Source organism: Syngnathus leptorhynchus, chromosome 2, assembly GCF_054491065.1.
Source record: "Syngnathus leptorhynchus isolate UIUO chromosome 2, UIUO_Slep, whole genome shotgun sequence".
Lineage (NCBI taxonomy): Eukaryota > Metazoa > Chordata > Actinopteri > Syngnathiformes > Syngnathidae > Syngnathus > Syngnathus leptorhynchus.
The window spans coordinates 9671460-9696781 of NC_141196.1; the positions used below are offsets into that span (position 1 = coordinate 9671460).

At 41.7% G+C, this 25322-nt stretch overlaps 2 protein-coding genes across 8 annotated transcripts; both read left to right on the top strand.

Moving 5' to 3' along the window:
* Positions 1–1496: 1496 nt before the first annotated feature.
* On the top strand, positions 1497–16116 carry sh3rf2 (SH3 domain containing ring finger 2). Of its 5 annotated transcripts, none has more exons than XM_085905618.1 (12): positions 1497–1729; positions 1931–2059; positions 2981–3361; positions 5870–6157; positions 6973–7068; positions 7858–8253; positions 12739–12848; positions 13685–13855; positions 14054–14328; positions 14424–14731; positions 15101–15405; positions 15492–16111. In XM_085905618.1, exons 3-12 carry the CDS (start codon positions 3023–3025, stop codon positions 15670–15672), a joined length of 2469 nt encoding a protein of 822 aa, XP_085761744.1. In that variant the 5' UTR covers positions 1497–1729; positions 1931–2059; positions 2981–3022; the 3' UTR covers positions 15673–16111. The 5 variants fall into 5 exon arrangements, with proteins under 5 accessions (XP_085761744.1, XP_085761746.1, XP_085761745.1 ...); XM_085905620.1 differs by having other exon boundaries at positions 2981–3232; XM_085905619.1 differs by lacking the exon at positions 1497–1729 and having other exon boundaries at positions 1776–2059.
* Positions 16117–16498: 382 nt separating this feature from the next.
* On the top strand, positions 16499–24172 carry kif3a (kinesin family member 3A). 3 transcript variants are annotated; one of them, XM_085905624.1, is made up of 17 exons: positions 16499–16533; positions 17299–17572; positions 17987–18131; positions 18399–18483; positions 18633–18738; positions 18993–19132; positions 19459–19656; positions 19736–19910; positions 20016–20114; positions 20704–20860; positions 21076–21256; positions 21572–21682; positions 21941–22066; positions 22491–22544; positions 22668–22736; positions 22837–22967; positions 23236–24172. In XM_085905624.1, the coding sequence occupies exons 1-17, from the start codon at positions 16525–16527 to the stop codon at positions 23282–23284; spliced, it is 2109 nt and encodes a 702-aa protein (XP_085761750.1). In that variant the 5' UTR covers positions 16499–16524; the 3' UTR covers positions 23285–24172. The 3 variants fall into 3 exon arrangements, with proteins under 3 accessions (XP_085761750.1, XP_085761751.1, XP_085761749.1); XM_085905625.1 differs by lacking the exon at positions 16499–16533 and adding an exon at positions 16653–16893; XM_085905623.1 differs by lacking the exon at positions 16499–16533 and having other exon boundaries at positions 16963–17572.
* The last annotated feature ends 1150 nt before the right edge of the window (positions 24173–25322 follow it).

Below are 25322 nucleotides of genomic sequence, written 5' to 3' on the forward strand. Positions count from 1 at the left end.
ACTCTGCTTGATGGATCCCTGACAGACACATACACACATAGGAATGCCAGAGTCATCACTCAAGTGAAGTTTTGACAACAAGGAACATTATCCATGAACTGACATCCAGATCTGTTTAGGCATCCTTTCACTCGCTGCCATTAAACTCAGAGAGCCTGGAGAGGAAGCGCCTGTGTCAACACTGATATGAGCATGTAAATAAGGCATGTGTTTCTCTCTCTCTCTCTCTCTCTCTCTCTCTCGTACATTTTTAGAATTCCCTGGTTTCTGCTGACGTAGAGAAACACATGAAAATTTCATGTCATTTTAAAAAATTCACAAGAATGTTCTGAACTTCTGTAGGCAAGATGGATAAATTGTTTTTTCTCTTAGGACAAGCATGGACTTTGGGGTTTGGGATTTCTGAAATCTAAGCAATGATATGAATGCAAGAGCAGAAAACAAAACAAGCAATTTCCAATAATTTTTCAACATTAGCAATCGAATTGAGAATACGCTAAATTTCAGGTGTGGAGCAGAGTTATAATAGTTTGGGATTTGTCATGGCTATTGTTTACTTTGTTTGATTTCAAGGTTTTAAAATTCAATTAGTTTTACTTATTTTTTAGGGAAGACTCATTTGATTTGATGAGTTTTTTTAAATGCTGAATTTTAATTTAAAACAGTCACAAAACACAAGAAAGAAAGAAAGAAAGAAAGAAAGAAAGAAGAAAAAGGGGGAAAAAGATAGAAATCATGCTAATAACGAAACTAGCATTAATGTTTGAAGACAAATGGTGCAGCAACACATGTAGACAGACAAAAGAACAATCCACACGGGCATGTTTTTTTTTAATCCTCCAGCAAAAATGCCTTTATGATCAGTTGCAAAAGTATTCTTTGTGTGTATCTGTATGTCTCTATTATATTGCACTCTGGTGGCCATGGTGCACAAACAAGAAGGTGCTGCACAACAAATTCGTAAAATCATGTCACACAAAATGTTAAATTCTATACATTGTAATTAATTGTTATTACGGTTTAGTTGATAAACATAAAATACCATCGAGCTGATTAAAAACATGTTGCAACAAGTTTTGTTGGCCTATTATGAGCCCTGGAGTGGATTAAACAACTCACTCACGTTCATACAGTATAAACAATTTAAGTCATTAGAACTTTCATTTCAAAAATGACCTTTAATTCTCCTACACTGTATATTTTAGAAATGAGAGAGGAAGAAAATAGAGAAAGCCTTAAAGGCGAGATAGTAAATTCAAAACTCTGAACTTCAGAACTGTGAGGCAGATGTGCTAACCAAACACTTGTCCGACGTGTTCCTGTTCCTGTTGCATAAGTGCGGTATTTAATTTAACGTTCATCTTCAGTCTCTCAATCTACAATAAAAAAAAAAAATGCTTTGGGTGGCAAATTGTATTTTATTTGATGAGAAAGCAATTACATTTGAGAATCAGTGTACAGACGTGAAAAGGAAAGAAAGACTTGTGGCGACGCTGCATGGTCAATAAACGCACCAGCAGAGGGAGACCATGACATATGACAAGTCTGTAAACCAGCGCTATCACCTTACATTCATCGACAATACTGCTAGAATACATTCACCTAGAGTAAATTCTCATCCTCAAATTGTAGATAAATATAAAACAAAGCAACTTCGTATTAAATCCATAATACACTTAGAACCTCGCAGCGCAAGAACCCGGAAATTGGATTACTTTCAGTTACATTAGTAAGTAAATCTTAAATAATTCAAATGTTATATCATCCAGTCCTTTTTTGCCTAATTCCCCTTTTTAGTCAGCGACTATGTTAGCCCGTTAAGGGTTAAATCTCGACGGTAGTGAAATTTGATACTGTCCCTGTTGTGGGTGCGCAATTCTTGTGAGCTTGTAACCTGTTGCTGGTAAACGTTTGTTTCCACGCTTCTCAGGTACGCTGTGATCGCCATTAGCGGCGACAACTACGTGTCGTGCCGATCAGGAGGACGTTATGATGGTGGCGACGGAAAAGAACTTGACTTTTTAGTTGGGAGAATTGTTGGCAGCCTGTGGACGAACATGTAAGTTGTAAATGTTTCCAGTCAGTGTTGTTCAAACAAATGTGGACAGCCCGTACGGTCACTTTCACTGTGACAGGTGAGCTGATATGTTTTGTTCCCATGTGGAGTTTGGAACGACATTGGAAAAAAAATAACATCAACAATAAAAAAAAAAATGGATTACTTCAAAGTACGACGTAAGGCTAATGACAAGGATTTTATTAACTGGTTCTCTACTGGATGGCAGCAACACACCTTTTCATTGTCTTTAAGAAGGTGGGAAGTTTGTCAACAATGTTATTCGGTTTTTGCACGTTAGTTTTACAATCAATTTCAATTGGGAGTTCTGGTACCAATATTAGCTGTATATATTTTTTTATTTTACAGCTCATCATTAATGATCATTTTAATAATTGATTAATTAATATGCCAATGATTTTTTTTTTCAATTAATTGCTGAATCCAAGGCATGGTAGTTAGCTGGTTAGCCTCACAGTCCAGAGTTGCAGGGTTTCATTCAGGCTCTGGCCTTCCTGTGTGGAGTTTGCATGTACTCCCGTGCCTACATGGGGTTTTCTTGGGGCACTCCAGTTTCCTCCCACATTCCAAAAACACGCATGGTAGATGAATTGAGGTATCATGAGGTGTGATAGTGAGTGTCAATGCTTGATTGTCTATGTGTGCCCTGTAATTGTCTGGCAACCAGTTCAGGGTGCCTACTGTCCAGCACACCCGCGACCCTAGAAGGGATAAGCGATTCAAAAAATGGATGGACGGATAATGAATCCGTTTTAAAACCCGACCAGAGCCCTTAGGTACTGTTATGTCATTCTCAGTCATTATTATGTGTGAGATGGATAATACCAGGTTGATGTTGCTGCTTAATTCATATTCTATAAACTCAATATTAATCAGAATACTGTCATACTTCCTGTGTTTCAGTATGGTGGATTAAGTGATCAAGAAGCTACAGTCCCCACATAAATGGAGGGGATCTCCATAATGGCCTTGCTGGAGTGCCCTTTGTGTTCCCAGCTGCTGGATGCATCTGCCAAGGTGCTGCCCTGCCAGCATACTTTCTGCAAGGCCTGCTTGCAGAAGCAGGAGGCCGCACACTCGCAGCTGTTCTGTCCAGAGTGCAGAGCACCCGTCAGGGCCCGGATAGTGGAGGAGCTGCCCGCCAACAACCTGCTGGTACGGCTCCTGGAGGGTTTACAGGGGTCAGCGGGGCCAAACCGGAACCCGCACTACGCTGTGCCCTTTGCCAGGAGCAGTGGGACGGGTAGGGAGGATCATTACAGAGAGCAGCAAGGGCACAAAGAGGTCAGTGTGCATTTCTCTGTACCAATGCTGGATTGGAGAAAACTGGGAAATTTGTGGAATGATGTGGAATATAAAATAAGGCGTTTTGAATGTACCTAAACTTTGCATCTGATTCTATAAAAGTGCTACACACAATGGAGGTTAAAGAGGAGGTCAACCCCAGAAAATTCTGAGCAATAACATGTTGTTTGTGCCTCTGCTAGTCTAAACACGCCATTCTGATTAATATTGAGTTTGTGGAATAAGGGTTAGGGTTAGTGTTGGGGATAGGGTTACGGTTAGAGCGAGGGTTGGGGATAGGGTTGGGGTTAAGGGTTAGGGTTAGTGCTGGGGTTAGAGCTAGGGTAAGGGTTGGGGTCAAGGGTTAGGGTTAGTGCTGGATTTAGGGCTAGGGTTAGAGCTAGGGTTAGGGTTGGGGTTAAAGTTAGGTTGGGGTTATGGTTAGGGTTAGAGTTAGGGTTAGAGCTAGGGTTAGGGTTGGGGTTAGGGGTTGGGGTTAAGGGTTAGGGGTAGTGCTGAAGTTAGTGCTAGGGTTAGAGCTAGGGTTGGAGCTAGGCTTAGGGTTGGGGTTAGGGTTATGGTTAGGGTTAGGGTTAGAGCTAGGGTTAGAGTTAGGGTAAGAGCTAGGGTTGGGGTTAGGGGTTGGGGTTAAGGGTCAGGGGTAGTGCTGAAGTTAGTGCTAGGGTTAGAGCTAGGGTTGGAGCTAGGCTTAGGGTTGGGGTTAGGGCCAGGGTTAGGGTTAGTGTTAGATCTAAGGTTAGGGTTGGGTTAGGTTTAGTGCTAGCGTTGGGGATAGGGTTAGAGCTAGAGAGTTTTACATAATTTTTATTAAAAAAAGAATACATTTTAAGATAAATCCAAAAATATGAGGTTTCTTGTCTTGCTGATGGTCAAATTATCAGACTTGCTCAGTGAGTGCTAAGTGGTAGATTTCATATTTTCCAGCAGTCTTGAATGCAGCATGAGTCATCTGACTTATTATTTGTGGCACACCTCCTTATGTTCACTTGTTCTTTATCTGTGTTGTCTGCTGCGATACTTGGAATCATTCTATCCAACCAAAATTGTAATCTCTCAGTACATACAATAGTATGTTTCAACATAATGCTCATTTGTCAAATGGCCGTTGAATGGAATTTTCTATCTGGTGCCAAATTGTAAATGAATTCTGCTTCAATGTCACAGTCTGATCTTCCTCATCACTAAGTGGGCTCATTCACGCAAAAGCCTGAAGAGATGAGTAAAATTACCAAACACGTCACAACCTAAAAGCCATCTGAACTATCAAATTATTTCCTCAGGCAAACTGCAAATCAAGGGCTTCTCAGGGCTCGAGGTTTCTTTAAACCGGTTTCTACGATGACAACTTTGAACTTATGACTGCCACTGGCTGACTTGGAATTAAGTTACTTATATCTTGCTATTGTTTATTAGCTCATTTTAGGAACCGTATAACCGAGCGGTTGAGATCTTTACCAGGGTGACACTGACACCCCAAACTTCAACCTTTGATTTGAATAATTTATTTCCCATGCACGTTCTTAAAATGCACGTTAACTTTCGCGAGTAGTGTGACTTTGGTCAGAGACGTGAGGAAGGAAATAAATGAGGCAACTTTCAAATTTTTCTAACAGTTTAAAAACTCCTAATTCCCCCTTTAACGTCAAAATATTAAAATAGGCAGTTTTATTTATAAGAGAAAGCAAATGTGAGTCAACTCTTAAACCAAAATGTATGAAAACAAAATTTCAATCTAATATGCACGGACCAGAACATCATCATTAGGTCAACATAGCTCTCCAAGTAGTCTGTATCAATTTATATCTACTGAGGATGTGGGAAACTCAGAGCAGCCATCACAGTTTTACATCATTTACACAATTCAATGTTCACAAGTTGGCTTGTAAATCCTTAAGTTCGGTTCAGTGAGAGTTCAAAAAGCTGGGCCGAGTTCAAGCGAGAGGGAGTTTGTGATCATCGTGCTATGTAGATGCCCAAGACAAGCTGCGGTTCAGAGCAGTCTTACATAACCTATTCTACGTATCCTCTCAATCAGACCAGGCTTCACAAAATGTAATTTTAGCGTGGTTGATCTTAAAATAACATCAACCTGGCCACGAGAAGCCCACTGTGCCTGAGAAGAGTGAAGCAGATGTCTCTGTATCTTTCTTCAGCTGAGTTCCTATTAAGTTGTCTTCAAATGGCCCATCTGCAGCGCTGTTTTAATTCACTGGTACATTCTTCTTTTGCAAATAATGTTTCTGTTATTTGCTCGTCCCATTAATCTTAATAGAAGCAGAAAATTATCTCATGAAGTGAGCTGTGATAATTATAGTTCATACGGTGAGTAAACACAACTATGAATTTGGATTGTAAACAGTATGATGATAGCTGCTGCAGGCTTTTGGCCCTACCCGGTAAATTACTCGCTTCAAACTCTTAATTGAGAAGTGTATTTATGTTTGAATTTGTGCATAGGACTTGAAACTGGCTTTTTCTATTTCCCAGGCTTCTTCAAGAACTTCAATGCACAGCCAACAAGGAGATTCAGAAGGGGAGCTGGTCCTCACCCCCGTTAACGGCATCACAACAAAACACAGAGCGACACCCGTCGATGATTGGCTCCATCGACACGTTAGCGACAACAGCGGCACATCCGGAATGCTGCACGCCGCCAGCCAGACGCTGCAAACGTTCCCTCACCAGCAGTCGCTGGCTCTCTGCCGAACGCTGTGTGACTTTAGTCCCAAAGAGATGAGCGTGGGGAGCAGCGATTCTTGTCTCAGCTTCCGGAAGGTATGTCTCTCCCAATCCTACTTGAACAAGTACAGAAGATCCCTTACAGAGCTCACATAGTGAGAAAGAAAATAGTTGTGACCACAAATCAAATACTGGACAGTTGAACGTTAAAGATAACGATCCAGTCTGATTTCCTTTGAATTCCGAATCATGTTTTCTCGTGGGAAACAATGAAATGAAATTCTTCTGTGCCCTGCAATTGGTTAGCAACGAGCTCGCAGTCAGCTGGGATCAGCTTTAGCTCACTCACAAATATTGTACAGATGTTATCACAGGAGTTGAACTTTGTTCTAGCAGCTCAAGATTTTGAAAAGAGTATCTGAAATAATTGTGATGCTCATGACTTGACTCAAGTACGGCAATGTCTTTTTTCTGAAGTGTGCTCACGGGCTCATTGTGATCTCTCACCAGGTGTTTGGTGTCTCTAAGAACTTGCCAGGCACAGGAAGTTCCTTGTGGTGCTAATTTATAATATTCATGGTCATTATTATTATTATTTTATTTTTTTACTGTTTTGCAGCATTGCTACCCTGAAGGATTTTTGAGTTATATAAGGGCCTTATTGCTGTATGCTTTCCATTAAAGCACAGTTGAGGCTTCCCTTTCTTTCTTTCTTTTTTTTTTTTTTTTCTTCCTTAATGGAGTAAGCCTGGCCAGCCACAAAAAAGGCCCCGGCCTTCACACAGAAAAGGGAGTTGATGCCTCATGGTTGACCAGGCTATTTAGTGTGAGCATAAAAAACGGACAAGCTGTCACCTCTTTGTCACTTTTCCCTCCCTTTAAGTTTGCTCACATGTATTTGTACTCTGCAGGGAGACATTCTCACTGTCATCAGACGGGTGGATGAAAACTGGATTGAAGCCAGGCTGGGCGACAGGGTAGGAATTTGCCCTCTCCAGTTTACCGAGGTGAGTGTTCTCCTCATCCGACATGCCGCCTGTAAATTCTTTTCTCTTTGTGTCACTCTATGGCTGCGAAGTGCTGAGGGTAGGGAAGTCATCTTTGAAACAGTGCTGGGTGTGCAGATGCTCATTAGTCAGGTTTGCAGCGCTTGCTTAGCTCGCTGACTGTCACTTGTTTCCCTTTGAGCTTCCTGACTGCCAGTATAAACCTACTCCTTGCTGGGACACGTTGCTGGTTCATGTGCAGGGTTGAACGTTTTGGCGTCTGAGTTCCCTCTTCATTTTTTTTTTTTTTTCTTAACCATATCTCTCCTCATTTATTTTCCCAAGCACTTCCCCTCCCCTTGTCGGTCCTTACTCCTCTATATCGTTCTCCTCAAGCTCCGCCTCAAATTTTTCATCTTCCTCTTCGCTCTCCTCGTGCTGTGCAGCCGGGCGTAAAGACACAGTAATGCTTTCTCTGCTCGGATGGCATAACAGCACATCACTGTGGTGAGCGAAAGCATTAACCCAGCCTTGGCTGCCCGTGTCGCTCTGTATTTCACCTTGCCTCCTCCCGCTCGGCTCTCAGCGCCAGTCGATCCTTCCGGGCTTACTGGCTGCTACTTATCTTCCCGCCTGCCCGTCCAACAAGTTGGAGTGGGCGAGTGGAATGATGAGCAACCGTATTTAGACAGCAGCTTCACTGCTCAGCACTCAGCTTGTCAGGTGCTAGTGACAGGTAGACTTTGAGAAGCTTTCCGAGTTTCAAGGAGCTGACATCACTTTCTCCTTTTCTGCTTCCATCTTTCCCAGCTAAACTCGGTGGCAACCAAACTGCTGGAGGCAAAGAGTCAGCGAAGGAGTGACTCAGCAGAGTTTCAGCATCGGACGACCGGACGCAGGAGCAAAGACAAGGCCCCAGAGGCATCCAGCAGGACGGCAAACCAGAGAGTCACGCAAGTTCCTGCAAAGACTCCTCTTACCGGCGCTTTGGTCCCTTCCAACCCACACAAACAACCCAAACCCGGCAGCAGCAACTTTTCCCGCGCGGCCTCCGTGGAAGAGAACAACATTGGCGGCTTCAACCTCCAGCGACAGTCACATCGCTCCTCCGTGCGACCCACCGCCCGTGGACACTCGCATCCCTCCCGAGTTAACTCTCAGCGAGTTCGACGCCACTCTGACGGCCCGCGCAGGCTCCTCTCACTGGTGAGTAATTGATTTGATTTGAAGACTTGTGGCTGACAAGAGGTGCCGGTTCTGTGAGCGGAGTGATGTTTTCATTAGCAAAGATAATGTTGTTCTCAGGGGTTCCAGGTGGGGTCCGTTGTCGTAAGACCCGAGGAATGAAAGTTGGCCTGGACTTTGCATGATCAAATGTCTCCTATTAAGATGAAACACATGTGAAAAAGGCTGGGAATGTAAACTGGGTTAAAAGATTGAGGGTCGAAGGTGAGCAGAGTGGAACTTTTGAGAATTTTGTTATCAAGACTCCTGGGACCTGAGCCAAAGTTTCCTCTCAGAAGTGAATATGACGGCGCGCGAGTCGTTTCCCTCTTCCAACAAAAACACGGCCAAAACAGAAAAGTTGTTATTCTATGAGGCAGAACATTTTTATGCCCTTGAGAAAAATATATGAAAAATTAACATACTATATTACAATATACAATTACATACTATAACTTTGCCACGCTTTATCTTTACTGTTTGACGATGTACCAAACTTTTAAAAAAAATACATACAGTCCTTTAATCTTACTGTGACTGATTGCATAAAAGTTGGATTAACACATCAAAACCACTCAGTTGGAATGCAAAATTGAAGAGAGCGGGGAGAGTTAATGGAATAAATGTATCTGACATCAACTCAAACGTTAACATTTTCAAAGTCTATTATGGTTGGAAGGAAAACCTACCTGTTGAAAAAAAAAAGAAAAGTGCCTCGAAAAGCCCTTTTTTTCAAACTGTTTATTTTTCGGTTTGCAGTGGTGTAGAAGTGCTCTTCACACTGCCAGCTGTTTCTGTTATTTGCATTTGCACCATTTGGACCCATCAGAAGGGCAAAGTATTCGAAATGTCAACTCCCACACTTCATTTGGTTACTCATCGCTCTCTTCATTTTAGATGCTGCTGCATTTGCATCGTGTATAGTGACTGCATAATTTCATTTCATCGGGCTATTATAAACATTGATAGTCAAAACAGGTTGCTTTGGCAGAATGATGGATGGCTGATAGCTTTTGGATTGGATGGTGCTGTGTTCTCTTCAACTCAGCATAAAATCTTAAAAGGACACGTGTGAATGTCGCATATGTGCTGACCATCCATTCCATTTTTTTTTGGGGAGCGAGTCGGACGCGACTTAATGAGGAAACTGCACAGAGTCATAGTAAGGTTATGCAGTCCCGACATGAAAGGCTCTGCTAGGTTTTCAACATTTAACTTTCTGCCAAGTGACCTGCTTCCTGAGATAATGATTTCCTTTGATTCAGTGGAAGTTTCACAGCTCTGCCCTGCAATTAAACATGTCAGCTCGTACCCCCCCCCCCCCCCCCCCCACACACACACACACACCTCAAGTAGGTTTGAAGGTGAGATCAAAAATACCAGCGATAATGACAATATTAAAAAAAAATTAGGGAGTCAGCCTGGGAAGAGAAAAACACAATTTTTGAGCTGTGTGAAGGCAAGTAAGTAGGAAGATGAGGAAAAATATGAGATACTGTAGATTCAGCGTGTAGGAGGTTCGGAGAGTCCCTCAGTGCGTCTGCTTATCTCTCTCATGCTGATGATGATGAGTCACTGGTGAAATTTGTTATATAACAAACCCCCGACTCCCCCCCGCCATGCTTTAAAAATCCTTCCTCTTCACTAAGCAGGTAACATCCACTCACACATCAGTTGGCTAGCAATAGCAGACAAGCCCTGCTTTCATTAAGGAAGTCTGTCCTGAAACTTTCTTGAATCAGGTTTCAGCCACCTGAAGATGAAGCAAATTTCCTGTCGTGTAAATTTATAGTGGATATGAATTAATGTGACCTGGAACCTGCATGTATTAAATTAGAGAAAAAAAACTTTTTGGGAAAGTCAAAGTATTAAGAAAAGAAAAAACCCCACTACCAACAACTGTAGTTGCACAAGTGTGCACACCCTTTTGTAACTGCAAATGTGGCTGTGTTCAGAATTAACCAATTATATTCAAACTCATGTAGCACTCATGTTAAATGGGAGTCGGCACCTGCCCACATTTTGTCTCTTTGTTTAACCCCAACTAATGTTCAGATATTCCGGGAGGAGTTTCCTGAATGTTTTTGTAGTCACCTCTTATAGCAAGTCTGAGATTTCACAGCTCAATCTCATTGTTCAAATATATTAGTCAGAACCAGGATAGAAAACAGTTTCCAAGGTATTAATCAGAATTCAGTGACGACAGTCATAATCAAGTGAAGACAATATGGCACAACAGTGACATTGCCAAGAACTGGACTTTCCTCGAAGATTGATGAAAAGATTGCAGGGAAAAAAACGGTTAGGCAACCTGCCAAGAAGCAGCCAGCTACAATGAAAGAACTGGAACTGGTGTCAACTGGGGTCGCAGTTCAAATGGGTGGAATTATAAACAGTTACAAAAAGTCCTTGAGGCTACAAAAGGAAATTAAAAGCCGACTCGAACATCTGAATCTTTTGGGTGGGTTTTCAAACACACATTGGCCATCTAGTATACAAATGAATCATTATCAGATATATTTTTTGATGTGTTTTCCTATGTTGTCTCACAATAGCTTTAACTTGATTGTTTTACTATAATTCTTACTTTTCTCATTATTTAAGTAGTGGGAAACTTACAGCCCCTGGCCCAAATACGACCTGTAAAAACATGTGAGCCAGCCCACCATGCAATTTTAATATATATATTTTTTTAAAAACCCAAAGCCTTTAAAGAAACATAAATTCTTGCATGTTTGCACATTGCATCATATTTCTAAAACATATGAAAGAATTTCCACAGGCTTCCAATGGCTTTCTATCTGTGATTTATCTGTCCATTAGAGTTCCTCTCCCCCTGTAAATACTCAGTAGCTATTGCTGGGTCATTGCACGTGGCAATTGCGTGACTGCTGCCCGAGTGAGACAGCCTCCTTGTAGCTGATAAAACAGACCGAGAATAGAAAACGGACACGGAGAAGTGACTTAAATAATTGAATACACGAAGAATGCAGTGCCGTGCTTTTCCCTCGCTGAATGACTTGCAAAGAGTTAATGCCGTTCACAAAGAAAGGATTAATTACCCTCATTTCGTCTGAGTTTGTTCACATTTAACCGTCCGTCTTCCCCAGGAATGATGTCAGGGCTTAGATTTACACCAGCATCTCTGAGAGCTAGAATGACTTCAGGACATACTCAATGCACTTTGTCCCCTCTTTTACATGTGTGCCTCACAGCTTTGCTTTTCACAAGTGACTTGCAGGTAGTAGCAATGAGTCCTTGTAAATTATAGCTTGCTTTATGTTTCGTGCTAGCATTGAATGTCAGTGTATGTGCAATGCAGCCTAATGGCCACAGAGCCTCGGGATCCAGGCACCTTCCAATAAAGACTAGCCTCTCGCTTCACTGGCCACGATTAATTCTTTAAGCACTAGTTGTGCTTTAAATAGCATCAAGCTTGCATTGAGGCCGTGACACGGAATATCGTTTCTGTATTTTGTAAAGAGCAAATTAAAAAAAACAATGGACTGGTTGTATATTTCCTGGCCACTAAATTTACTTGTGCAGGGTTTCAAACTCATTTTTATCGCGGGCCGCATCGTAGTCATGGTTTCCTTCGGTGGGCCATTATGACTATATATACAGTGTAGGCTACACAACAAATTGATAACTAGTTTTGGAATCAGAGACGAGTAAAAACTGTTCAAATTTTTTAAAAATACAAAAAATTGGAGAAAAGACCATTTGTAATTTTAGTATAGACACATGAAGTTGATGCACAATGTGTTTTTGCAGGCCATATAAAATGATGTGGCGGGCTGTATCTGGCCCCCGGGTCTTGTGTTTGACACCTATGAGTTCCATTATAAGAGATGTACTATAAATTCAGTGTTTCAAAGATGTTCACTTTGTAACTGATACAGTGACACTGTGTGGCGTTCCAAATAAAAATCAAATAATGGTGTGCTTTAACATTAAGACTAAAGTACTGCCACTAGCATAAAAGCATGGTAAAGATGCCACTCTGTGTCCATAAACGATTTGTGATGAGGATGATGAGGGTAAATCATGTTGCAGTCTTTTCAGTTTCACAATCTAATCAAATACCTTCGGGTGATTTTGGACTGACGCAATTCGCTGCCATTGCTATTTTTAGAAGACTGAGTCAAATGGTACTGTATCTTTATCTAACATATGTCATTTGAAATTTTTTTTTTATATATATCAAGGATGAATTTATTCCTTGGATGCCGAGTTTATGGCCATAGAATTTTTTATCACTCTTACGTTAAATGTCATTAAATTGGGCAGGTATATTTAATGTGGCCTGTGAGTGTATGTTCTGGTATGTTATGAGTCGTATCCTCGTGTGAACTGTTGGAATTCCCCAACACCACCCTGTGACTATCTTGGACTGAGTATGTGCTATGGTTTAAAAGTTCAAATCCTGATGAAGTTGATGATAGTTTTGCCTCCATTATGTTACAGAGTGACAAGATGGCCAACGAAGTTCCGCCCAACATCTCGATGGCTCTGTCAAATCCACAGATTTCCTCAGACAGCAAAAACTCCAACACACAGCAGCTCTCCATCAGTGTGTGAGTCCCTCAATAAAAACTTTTGCTGCAGCTTTAAATTGTTATATCACCATTCACCACTAGTTGGCAGTCTTGGCTTTGATTGAGTATATAATACTCCATACAACAATATGAGTTGGCCTAATATTTTTTGGGGCGTATTTGTAATGGTATGTAGAACAAAGATAGTACCCAAATAAGATTTAAAAATTGGAGTTGCTTTTTGTCAAACAAAATACATGTACAAAATGAGTTCTTGCACTATATGTTGGGTTGTTGTTCAGTAGTTTTGTGCTGTCCTTGAATGGTACTTTTAAGGCAAGAGGGCATTCCACATTATACATGCATTGAAAAATATATGATCAAAATTAAAATATACTAAGAACTCGCATTTTGCATGGATTTTGCCCTTATTTATTTTTGTCATACATTTGGTTAGAAAGTGTGTAGTCCTATGTGCTACTGATGGCACTGTTGTAAAGCATTTATGTTTGCCCATCCCTGAGCTAGACTGTTAGATTACTTTGACCTTTATTTTTGCTAATGCAGCTTCGTGACTATTTGCATCCTTTCACGTTTACCATTTGAAACCAGTTAAGACCGTAAAGTCACACAAAGAAAGATTGTTTAGGAAATGCCACGCTCCTGTGAGGCACATGGCAAAAGACAGAATGAGAGCAGGAACAATTTGGACACCTTCTTCAGCACCTGTGCGACGATCATTTGGAAATTTTGCAACACTTCTTGGGGGATTCGACTTGAGCTGTTCCATTACCTTAACCATTGAATGACATTTAGACCCACACGCCTGCTATTCCTCATGCTGTGATAATAACATGGGCGACTTCACCCTTCAGGTGTGCTGTGCTGTACTCCTACAAGCCGCAGCGTCCAGAGGAGCTGGAGCTGAGGAAAGGCGAGATGGTTGGAGTGTACGGCAAGTTCAAAGAAGGCTGGCTGCGTGGGTTGTCTCTCCGAACGGGCAAAGTGGGCATCTTGCCCAGCAACTACGTCACGCCTGTGCTCAGGTGAAAGGCCGCGATCCCTGACGGCAGAATGCGTCAGCCGAAGGACGCTTGTATGCCGACGCACTGCATTTGTGTGGGCAGGAATATGTTAATCATTAAAAATGTACAATGCAAAATGTATCATACGTGTGGTGGGAAAAGGATTGTGCAGAATGCAAGTGTGAATGGCTAACTTGAGCCTGCTGTGTCTCGCTGTAGAACGTCAGCCAGACTCCTGGAGACCAAAGCGGCGAGCTCTTCGTCACAATACAACGCAGCGGCGCCAAAGAAGCACACAACTGCCAGGAATCCTGCTGTGGTCCTTGCCCCTGATAGGGTAACTACTGATGGAGCGCTGTACTCAGCAGGACAGGTCCCACATGTGCCAAATGGAGCGCAGCACGCAATGTCATCCACAGACGGCGGAAAATCATCCTTTTATGGGAGCTCGCCAGGTTGGGAGACAGTTAGGCGATTATTTAACCCACACAGAGGTGAATGCAGCCAGTCCGTCTCCTAATTTCAGAACTGTTGTGCATTGTCACCTAATGTTTCCTTTTTTTTTTTTTTTTTTAATTACATTTTCCAGTATCCAACCCTTTCAACCATTCATCCAATTTGAATGTCCCCTCCAATTCGGAGCACTTTGCTCAAGTTCAGACATCCGGCTACTCGCCCGCCCTGCAGAGAAAGAAAAACGGTGGAATCCTCGCCAACGCCGGAAGACTAGCCGGTTGGATGAGCGAGCCGACAGCGCTCTCTGCTGCCCCACTGTTGAAAGACAGAGACTTCAGCTCTTTGAATGACGCGGGAGGTTATCAGCATGAGCGCCATCCGTCCGGTGGCCCTCAATCAATTCTTGTCAGACCCGATTCGCATAAGAGCACTGCAGACAAGGTAAAGTAGTGCTCACATTAAGTTACACTCTAGTCACTCATCCAGTCGCTTCCATTTTGGTCATTTCTCATCTGCTGGACACAATTTTCTGCTGATCTATCAGATTTTTCTGTGTTTATTTGTATTGAAGCAAATATTTTGATCAATTTATAAAAAAAGTGCACAGCTGTCATCTCCACTGTGTTAGAACTCTAAAATGACCCGAAACTGAAATTTTGATAGGATGACTTGCTCTCATAAAAATTTATGTGAGCAGCAACCCAGAGAAAAAAACTCAGACCTTAATTAACACATTCCAGTCATTTTCTTTTTTGATTCATGTTCCATTGTCAAATGAAAATGTTGTGGTTATGTCCTGGTTGTTTCTAGCCTGCAAAGTCGGTGCGCTTCCTCACAGATGAAGACCACCCACCTCCACGGCTTCGGACCTCCTCCTGGTCTTCAGGAAGCCAAGTTCCGTCCAACTTTTCCCCAGCACCTCCCCCGCTCGAAGTATGGGCACCATCACTCACCTTGGGAAGAGATGGACCCGGTATCATCCTCAAAGATGGAAAAGCTTCCGCTCTCAGGAAAAGCATGGAAACGGGCTTTTTGGATCCAAACTCAAACCAGCTTAAACCAATGTCGTCACAGCCGTCGCTATCGGCCGTGTCGGCTCAGTTTAGCCCCACCAGGTACTTTGACAATCAGAACACCCGTTAACAAAATAGTCGTTTTATGACTTGTCTACACAAATGTACACTGTTTTTCCCCCCCTCAGACACAGAGTGAATTCAACACATCTAGCCCAGACAGAGTCTGAGCTCAGTCTGCTCCAGGGAGAACTGGTCCTGGTCCACAGACCTCGACCTGACGGCCGTGTCCTGATTACTCAGGAGACCAGCGGCCAAACGGGGCTATTTCACAGTAGTATTCTTCATGCTCTGGAGAGACTCAGCTGACTTTGTTGAATTAATATATTTTGGATACCCTTTGTCAAGATTCAGCGATTGAAATTGCCAAAAAGAGATTTCCACGAGGGAGTTTATTTTTGCTCTGGGTTCATATTAAAATGTGTGGAGATATATTTTGTTTCTTCAGTGTAAAGAGCATGTACTGTACTGTATCTCTCACGTGTCCTGAGAATTTGCACACAACCCCACCGAACGGCTGTCTCCCCGTTTCTGCCCATGTTCCATACAATACATAGGTGAGTGCCTTTGTCAAAACCTACAAAGTAAAGACAATCAATTTAACCACGTGAAGTGAATTCTCTCTATTTTTCTGTGCAAATAAATGACCCAAGACTTGCTGGAGTTATTTGATTTATATGGGGCAAAATAACTCAAGCAAAAAAATAAAAATAAATGTGTCTACTCCAAAATTCACGTGAGAGCCATACAATTAATTAAGATGGCAATAAATAAGGCTATTTTCCCAATTTCTAATTATATAAAGTAAATAAAAGTAATAAAATAACAACGGTAAATATTGCACATTTATTCACAGATAACACATTTTAAGTAGCAATTTAAATCAACGTGACAGTTGTTTCCATAGAATATTCAATGAATTGTGTAGTCTGCAAATGTCCGGTGTAGTCTGTAACTGCTCCATCAATGTGACCTGTTTCTGCATGACGGATCTAGTTTTGTCCGTCGCCGTGGTGATAGTCGAAGACGTACGAAGGTTTGTCATCCTTTCAGCTATTCACGTATCAAACTAAGATGATTGAAACTGAGGAAAAGTTATACAGTATGTATTTTTTTTTTTAGCTTTGATGCTTCAAGTCCAGACATTTGACACCCGCAGTGATGAAACAGGTGAGGGTTTGTTTTTGTATTTGGAAACTTGGACTTATTTCTGTACGACAGAAAACATACCAGATTTAGTATAGCTTTTCGGTTGCAGACGCCTTTTTTGCGTTTAATTTCATGAATAAATGTCCACATGTCACCTTATAAAAACTAGGAGAAATTCCTCCGAGTCGTCCCCCCAGCCGGTGACGCATGCGCACAACGCACAGTCTTAGCCGAGCTACGGAACGTGAGGCTGATGTTATAGATTTCACAATGGCTTTTACATTCTTAAAATAACCAGTCTAATGCTCAACGGACACAATTATACAAACAGCGGTCATTGCACGTATACTCTAACTACTTCCCTGCTGTTTTACCATGCCGGTAAGTCGCTCCGCCCATTTGTATTTTGTGTTTTGTTTGCCAAGGGTTCCTCCCTTCCTCCGATCCCAAAGATGTGATGCTAACCGGTTAGCCTGTTAGCTCACTCGCCGTTAACCAGAATGTTGGGAAAATGTGCACTTTGCGCTTTGTCGTTGTCCGTTTCAACGAATGTGTTTAGTCACTGGAAATATTTCTCATTTTTTCTCACCGTTGATGTCATCTGTAATCTGTATTGTTTGCGTTTCGTCATCCTTAGCAACCAAGCGCCAACTAACAGAAACTAGTGCTAATAAATACTCAAGAGTCTTATGGCGTTATTAATCAATTCAATCCCTTTCAGTTTTCCACTGTAATGTTATGACTGTGTCTACCTGTCGTGCAATGACCAACCGTGATATCTTGCAGAGCAATAAGGTTGAAAAGCCGGAGGTGAGCGATAACGTCAAGGTGGTGGTACGATGTCGTCCGCTCAACCAGAAAGAGACTGCGATGTGCCACAAGCTGGCCGTCTCCGTGGACGAGTTCCGCGGTACCATCACGGTCAACAAGCTGGACACTCAGCAGGAGCCTCCCAAAACATTCACCTTTGACACGGTGTTTGGACCAGAAAGCAAACAGCTTGATGTCTACAACCTCACTGCCCGGCCCATCGTTGACTCGGTGCTGGCAGGATACAATGGTATTAATAATATAGTAGTATTATATGATAATGTTTTGCTTAATAGCCTGTGTGGATTCATATACACTCACTAGACACTTTATTAGGTAGCCCTCCACAGTCTGGTCCACATAAAGCTGAATGATGTTTTAATAGATCGTCATGAATCATAAACCATCATTTCCCAGCCTTTATTGAGCCAAACCCCCTACTTTACATGTATATAATCTTATTTTACAACACTAAAGTACACAAGATGTGTCAAAAGTTCTAGGTCATGTAGGTCCAGCACATCTACAAAGAGATCCTGCTTCAATCATTGCAAAACCCATTTTATGTGTATCAGTCAGACTTCAATAGCCATTATGATGTGTTACATTTTGCAACCCATATTGAATCTTAGTGTGATTGTCTATGTGCGTCTGTTTATTTCAGGTACCATCTTTGCCTATGGCCAAACTGGAACCGGTAAGACCTTCACCATGGAAGGTGTACGAGCAGTGCCAGAACTCCGAGGGATAATCCCCAATTCCTTTGCACATATATTTGGTCACATTGCCAAAGCAGAGGGAGACACTAGGTATGTCAAAATGACAGATTTGAGGCAAATCTTTTCCTCATTATCAACATTGGCCCATTTATACATTTATATTACTCCATTTCATTGTCTATACAATCTAAAATCTCATTAAAATGTTAAATTTGCACCTGAAACATTCATGCCATGTGTTGTTTGTTTTGTTTTTTTTGCACAATGCATCTGAACATTGTGTTGCTTGAAAAATTATCAATTATATTGGAGCAACTAATATTTTGATGAGTCAAAGACTGTTATACACCTCGACAGGTTTCTGGTTCATGTATCATACCTGGAGATTTATAATGAAGAAGTGCGTGACTTGTTGGCCAAGGACCAGACGCAGAGACTGGAGGTATCATATCTGTAACCAAAAATAGTGTTGATTCAGTGATTAATCTTGAAGCAGCTGCAAAAAAAGACTGCTTCATTTGTAGATTGGCGTCTAAGGGAATCAATCATTCTTGCGCATCATAAAGTGTTTTTTTCTTTTCTTTCTATTAGGTTAAAGAAAGACCAGATGTTGGCGTGTATATCAAAGATCTTTCTGGATATGTGGCGAACAATGCTGACGACATGGACAGAATCATGACTTTGGGCAACAAAAACCGTAAGAAGAGAATTAACAACCACTTATTCCAATTTAAGTATTAATCTGTTTGCAAAGAATTTCAATAGAGTGAAGTGGCAACCGCACCCTGCAAATAACAAGGAACTCAAAGTGACTCTAAAGAGGCTTTAACGACAAGCCTGTACTTTGCACAACACTGAGTAGCCTCTTAAGTCACATACAATAGTTGTTTGTGTGTAGCTTCATCATTGTTTTGATCCAACCACTTTTTTTCTGCATTTTTCTCTCAATAGGCTCTGTTGGTGCCACAAATATGAATGAGCACAGCTCTCGCTCACACGCCATCTTCACCATCACCATCGAGTGCAGCGAGAAGGGCGTAGATGGAAATCAGCACGTGCGCATGGGAAAGCTTCATCTTGTCGATCTTGCAGTATGTCAAACATCAGCTATATCACTTCCACAAACAGAAATGACCATCACAGTAACTTATCAATGGTTATGATCCACGTGTAGATATTTTTTTCCTTCTCTGTGGTCAAAACTAAACGTCTAGTCACAATACTGGGGTAAAAATACATTTACTAGAGTGTCTAGCAGGAAAATGTGTGAAGGAGTTATTTTTTAACATCACGTGGACAGAATTTGGCAGTTAAGGAAAACACTGCATCAAGTTTAGCCTTTACCATGGCTAAAAGTTTTGATTGTGGACATGGCCTGATTCTTACTATTAATTTGACATGTGTACCCCCCTCACAGGGTTCAGAAAGACAGGGTAAAACGGGGGCCACAGGCCAGCGCCTGAAGGAGGCCACAAAGATCAATCTGTCACTCTCCACTTTGGGTAACGTCATCTCCGCCCTGGTGGATGGCAAGAGCACCCATGTGCCCTACAGGAACTCCAAACTTACCCGCCTGCTGCAGGACTCCCTTGGAGGGAACTCCAAGACCTTGATGGTAAGGACAAACAAAGGAGATATTTTACGAGAATTGGCGAGACTTCAGCGTGCTGACGTTTTGGCTTGTCGCCGACCAGTGTGCAAACATAGGCCCCGCGGACTACAACTACGACGAGACCATCAGTACTCTGCGCTATGCTAACAGAGCCAAGAACATCAAGAATAAGGCCAGAATCAACGAGGACCCCAAGGAAGCTCTACTGCGCAAATTTCAGAAGGAAATTGAGGATCTGAAGAAGAAACTCGAGGAGGGTAAAAAGTTTCTTCCCGACCCCACTTGAGCTGAGCACACTCTTCTTATGTCGTACAGTCTTTGTGACCTTATACTGTTCCGTAATGCCTTGACGACGGTCCCAGGTGAGGAGATCTCCGGCTCGGAGGGCAGCGGCTCAGACGAGCCCGATGAAGGGGACGAAGAAGGAGGGGACGCGGGACAAGGACGCAGGAGACGAAGAGGTAACAATTACAAGGCGTTGAATCTGTAGAGAGTAAATTTAATTTTGTGAACTGCTTTCATGATGCATTAATTTGACAGAAGTTTTCTCAGGATTTTTTTTTCTATTCCACCACTATGCTGGTGGCAAAATGCATATGACACACCTCACATCCAATTATTGCTGAAGTTGATGAATGTTAGATTTAGTTCATTTGTAAATGACCACATTCAGCTCATGGCTCAGCTTTATTCTACTCCTTCAAGCCTTCACCTGTACCATTTTTCATTCATTGACCTGTGTTAAGTGTTCTTATTTTCTTTGTCTTTGCTGTATTGGTATTTGTCTAACATTTGTGTGTTCTTTCTCCTCCTTTTGCCTGTGTCTTTACAACTCTTCTTCCTCCAAGGAGAAAGAGGTCGGTGTAAGAATATTCATGGTCCATCTGTCCTGTAGCAAATGTTTTGCCTTTAACGAAAACATATGACATATTCTTGAGGTTATTTTCAAGTAGGTTGTTGCTAAGCCACAGCTGACATATCTGTCCAAGATTCAATTCCATCTGTGGTTTGTAACCATTGTGTCATTGAGATATTACATTGTTATTTCAGGGAAAAAGAAGGTTTCACCAGAAAAGATGGTGGAGATGCAGGCTAAGATTGAAGAAGAGAGAAAGGCTTTGGAGGCGAAGTTGGACATGGAGGAGGAGGAGAGGAACAAGGCAAAAGCTGAGCTGGAGAAGAGGGAGAAGGATCTTCTTAAAGCTCAGTGAGTACACCAGAAGGATAGCAACATGTCTTCACATACTTTAAAATCAATTTGTCTTTCAGAATGCACATCAGTTTTTTGGGGGGACTTTTTGTGTCTAACGTAACAGTTTTGGAGGGCACCTTATTGTTGGAGCCTGTTTCTGTGTTATTGTTTTAGAAGTTTTAAAAAAAAATCATATTTCTCACCACATATGCTCATATTATCACTCATAGACAGGAGCATCATCTTCTGCGTGAGAAATTGTCAGCCTTGGAGAAGAAGGTAATTGTAGGGGGTGTCGACCTCCTGGCAAAGGCTGAAGAACAGGAGAAGCTTCTCGAGGAGTCCAACAGTGAGTTGGAGGAACGCCGACGGAGGGCGGAGCGCCTTCGCAAAGAACTGGAGGAAAAGGAGGTAAACGCAAAGCATGGGAAATGTTTGTTTGTTTGTTTGTTTAACTGATTGTTTGTTTTTTAAGACTGTAATTCATTGTGGGGGTTACATTTCAGACCACCCCTACAATAAGTGAAATCTGTGATTTAAGAATACACCATAGCCCTGTACCTGCTTAGCATATAAAACATTTTAAGCCTGTATGAAATGATACAAGCACATTGCAGCACAATATATGGAGAGAGCCGGCTTAAAATGGCTTGTCAAACTCTTCCTACTGTACCACTGTACCCATGTGTATCCGTGTCAATCTGCATCTGTGTATTTCCAAAACAGCAAGAACGCTTGGACATTGAGGAGAAGTACACAAGCCTTCAGGAGGAGGCCCAAGGAAAGACCAAGAAACTGAAAAAAGTCTGGACTATGTTGATGGCTGCCAAGTCAGAGGTAAGTGACTCTGGTGGTGATGTATATTTAGCATGAGTTGAGTTAGATTTTGAAAGGAGCATCTGCGGACCTTCAAGGTTGAACACCCTGCAGGTGGCAGCAATGTGCCATTTCACAAGTCTGATGCCACATTGCTCCTCAATTTTTGTGAGAATCAGTTGAATTGTGCTCGCACCAAATGCTTTGCAGGCACTAATTGGAATTTGCTTGAATATGCCATGTGACCCTTCACATTGAGTCTTCTCCTTCCGACTCCAGTTGGCAGATTTGCAACAAGAACATCACAGAGAGATTGAGGGCCTCCTGGAGAACATTCGCCAGCTGAGCCGGGAGCTGCGACTCCAAATGTTGATCATAGACAACTTTATTCCTCAAGAATATCAGGTCTTTGTCTATTTATTATCATAATTTTGTTTCATACATGCTGAGAGCTTGAATCAACTCTGTCCATGAAAAACGTAAAGTTAAAGTGACTTCACCACCTGCTCAGAGCAGACAGCCAAAGAATGGCTCTATTTTGTTGTAAATCTAACTTGCGAGTTGTTTGCCAGTACTTTTTTTGCTAGAAATGTAAACTGAACTTGTAAGAAGAAGAAGAGTGTATGTTGATGCCATTGCTATTCTTTCCCTTGCTAGAAACATTGCTCACACTTTTTTTTTTTTTCATTCCTTGCTGTGAGTGGTAATTTTTATAAAAAGTTCCCTGTAAACTGCCAACGCGAGAGAGATCCATCCAGTCAAGTAGTGAATAAAGATCATTCTCTGTAACCAACTATGTGTAACTTTGGCATTTTCCCTCCCTGTGTAGGAGATGATTGAGAACTATGTGCACTGGAATGAAGACATTGGAGAATGGCAGCTGGTAATTGTTTTGTTTTGCTAACTTGACTATGGAGCTGAGACTCACCGTTTTTTTATTTGATGAAGTGAATCAGGATGGTCCTCAAGATCCAAATTGTCTATAATTGATATTTTCTCGTGTCAGAAATGTGTCGCTTTCACTGGCAACAACATGAGAAAACAAACACCCGCTCCAGGCAAAAAAGAAAAAGACGTAAGTCTTTTCTGCTCCACTTGTTCTCGTCCAATTGACACATATTTGATCTCTTTTGTTTTTTTTCCTCTCAACACCGTGCTTGACTCTCATCCTGCAGCCTTTCGAGGTGGACCTGTCCTATGTGTATTTGGCCTACACAGAGGAGAGCATGCAACAGTCACTGATGAGGCTTGAGAGGCCCAAAACCTCGAAAAGTAGCAAGAGTGGCCGGCCCAAGACTGGTCGCAGGTAAACACAACACAGACCACAAGTAAAGCTTACGAGAACGTTAGTTGGGATTCATCGAAGGTCGTAACTAATAGTCTTTTTATTAGATATGTACATTAGATAGAAATCGATGTAACAATGATGAGTATTGCGATTTCAATTTGACCCGGTGTTGACCTAATGAATACATTGCACCATTTGCGGTGACATCAGGATATAATCTCCGTTCTGAGAAGCCGCCTTCCTGATAGAGCGCCACTAACGCTTATCTGGTATCACCCCCTGACAGGAAAAGGTCTGCAAAAGCAGAGGCGGCTGTCGAGTCCCCTCAGCAGTGAAGACATACCGATGTCAAGAGAAGAAGCCTCTCGTATAAACTGATGATCCTTATTTAAAACAAACAAAAAAGACAAAGATCTGAGTACACTGACACAGGTTTAAATGTGATGCGGCTGAAGAGCTATTTGGAGTATTATAGTCAATAGGATCCCCGGCTTCACATAATACTGTATCTTGGAAATGCATTTCAACAGCAGTGGCCCCTCTTATTGGAGCTCTGCGTCCCAACGGGAGATAAATCTAGGCTGCTTACAGGGCATGGCTATTGTTCTTTTTCTGCCGCAGCAGATCCTTTTCATTAAAGTCCGAAATTCCAAGTTAGTTCTGCAAAGACTGTGTCACTGAAAAAGAACAGTTCCAAATAGCTCAGCCTAACATTTTTCAGTAGTAGATGTGAAAATATGCGAAAACTTTGAACCGGATCTGTATGTTCGGATGACCGACGGCAACTGTTGTATTGGTTGGAAACTCCATGCAGTCATCTGCTATGATAAAGATCCTAAAGTCAAATTCCGTTTTTGAAGTTTCAGGCTTCTACTCGGAAGAGAGATTACGTAGTCATAAGTATTTAGGTGAAAGTGCGCTTGCTACTATTTCACGTAGGTGCAAAGTTTTGGGAACGTGCATGCCAGCCAGCTTTCTCATTAGTGCCACGTGTTCATCTATCATTTTGATCAATTCCAGCTGTATTGTTGAGATGCACCATATTTACTCTATGCCTTAGTATAATGCACTTGTATGAGGCTCTGTGAAGGTCATGTTAATTTCACGTGCGTGTTTCATAGGGGAGGCAAAACGGCTTTTGTTTGATATCACAATACATGTCAAATGTTTACATTCACCCTGGAAGTTTTATTTATTAAATTATTTCACACATGTTTACCTCACATTTGTGTTGTTCTTTTTGGTTTTTTTCCTGATGGTGTAGATGAGAGTGGTGATTAGTAACGCGCATTTACCTACCCATTTTCCTGTAGGCGTCGGTCTTGGATGACTTTCTTTGTAAGATAAGTCTTCCCTCTTACCACCCGACACCGTAGGCCAAAGAAGGTGAGCGATTATCGTCTCAAACCGGTACTTAGCAGAAAAGAAATTCAGCTTCTTCAATGATGAAGTTGGCCTGTTTGCAGCCTCCCTGACTGGTTTTCTCCTTATCTTTTTATCAAAAAGTCGAGACAGTCAGTTCTTGGTAATGTCACTTATGTCACATCTTCTCCACTCAATGACTGTTTTCACTGAGTCCTATGGTATGATTAATTATTTTCCATCCTGGTTCTGACTGATACCTTTGAGCAATTTGATCCCTCTGTTGTTCTGAAAGCTTTCTGCAAGATGTGACTGGAAACATTTTATTTAGTGCACCTAAAATGGTGACACATGGTGACACTGACTCCTATTTAGCACGAGTTTGAATGAAAGTGGTTGATTCTGAACACAGGCACGTGCCCAGTTATCAGGGTGTGCAGACTTATGCAACCATGTACTGGCAATCCCTTTTTGGGTTATTTTTGGCCCAACTGTTTTGAGAGTGAGAGCAATTTAACGTTTTATATCCGCTGTAGGTCCATGCCCTTGTAATTGACTGGTGAAGTCCAGGGTGTACCATCGCCTCTTGATCAAAAACAGCTTGAATAGAGTAACTTTACATAAAATGAATCCTATTCATATGTGGTAAACTAAATAAATAATAAAAATGTAAAATGTACTCCACTTTAGTTACTTTGGTTGTTTTATTTCAAATTCTTTGGTATGAAGATAGTTAAAAATTCTTCTAGACTTAAGTATACCATGTTAACATTTTGCTAAGTATGAATACTTCAACAATATAATGGAAAAATAAGTATCAGATTTGATCATTAATATAAACAAATAATTTCTAAGTTATTCTGATGAAAACATTCAAGCCATCGTCACTTTTATCGGAACAACTGCTGGAGTGCACATTTTGCAATGTCTTCCAACAATTTGCACAGAGGATATTTTGTGTTGTTTCTCAGGTGACATGTCTCGACTCCATTCTGGAATACAACATGAGCA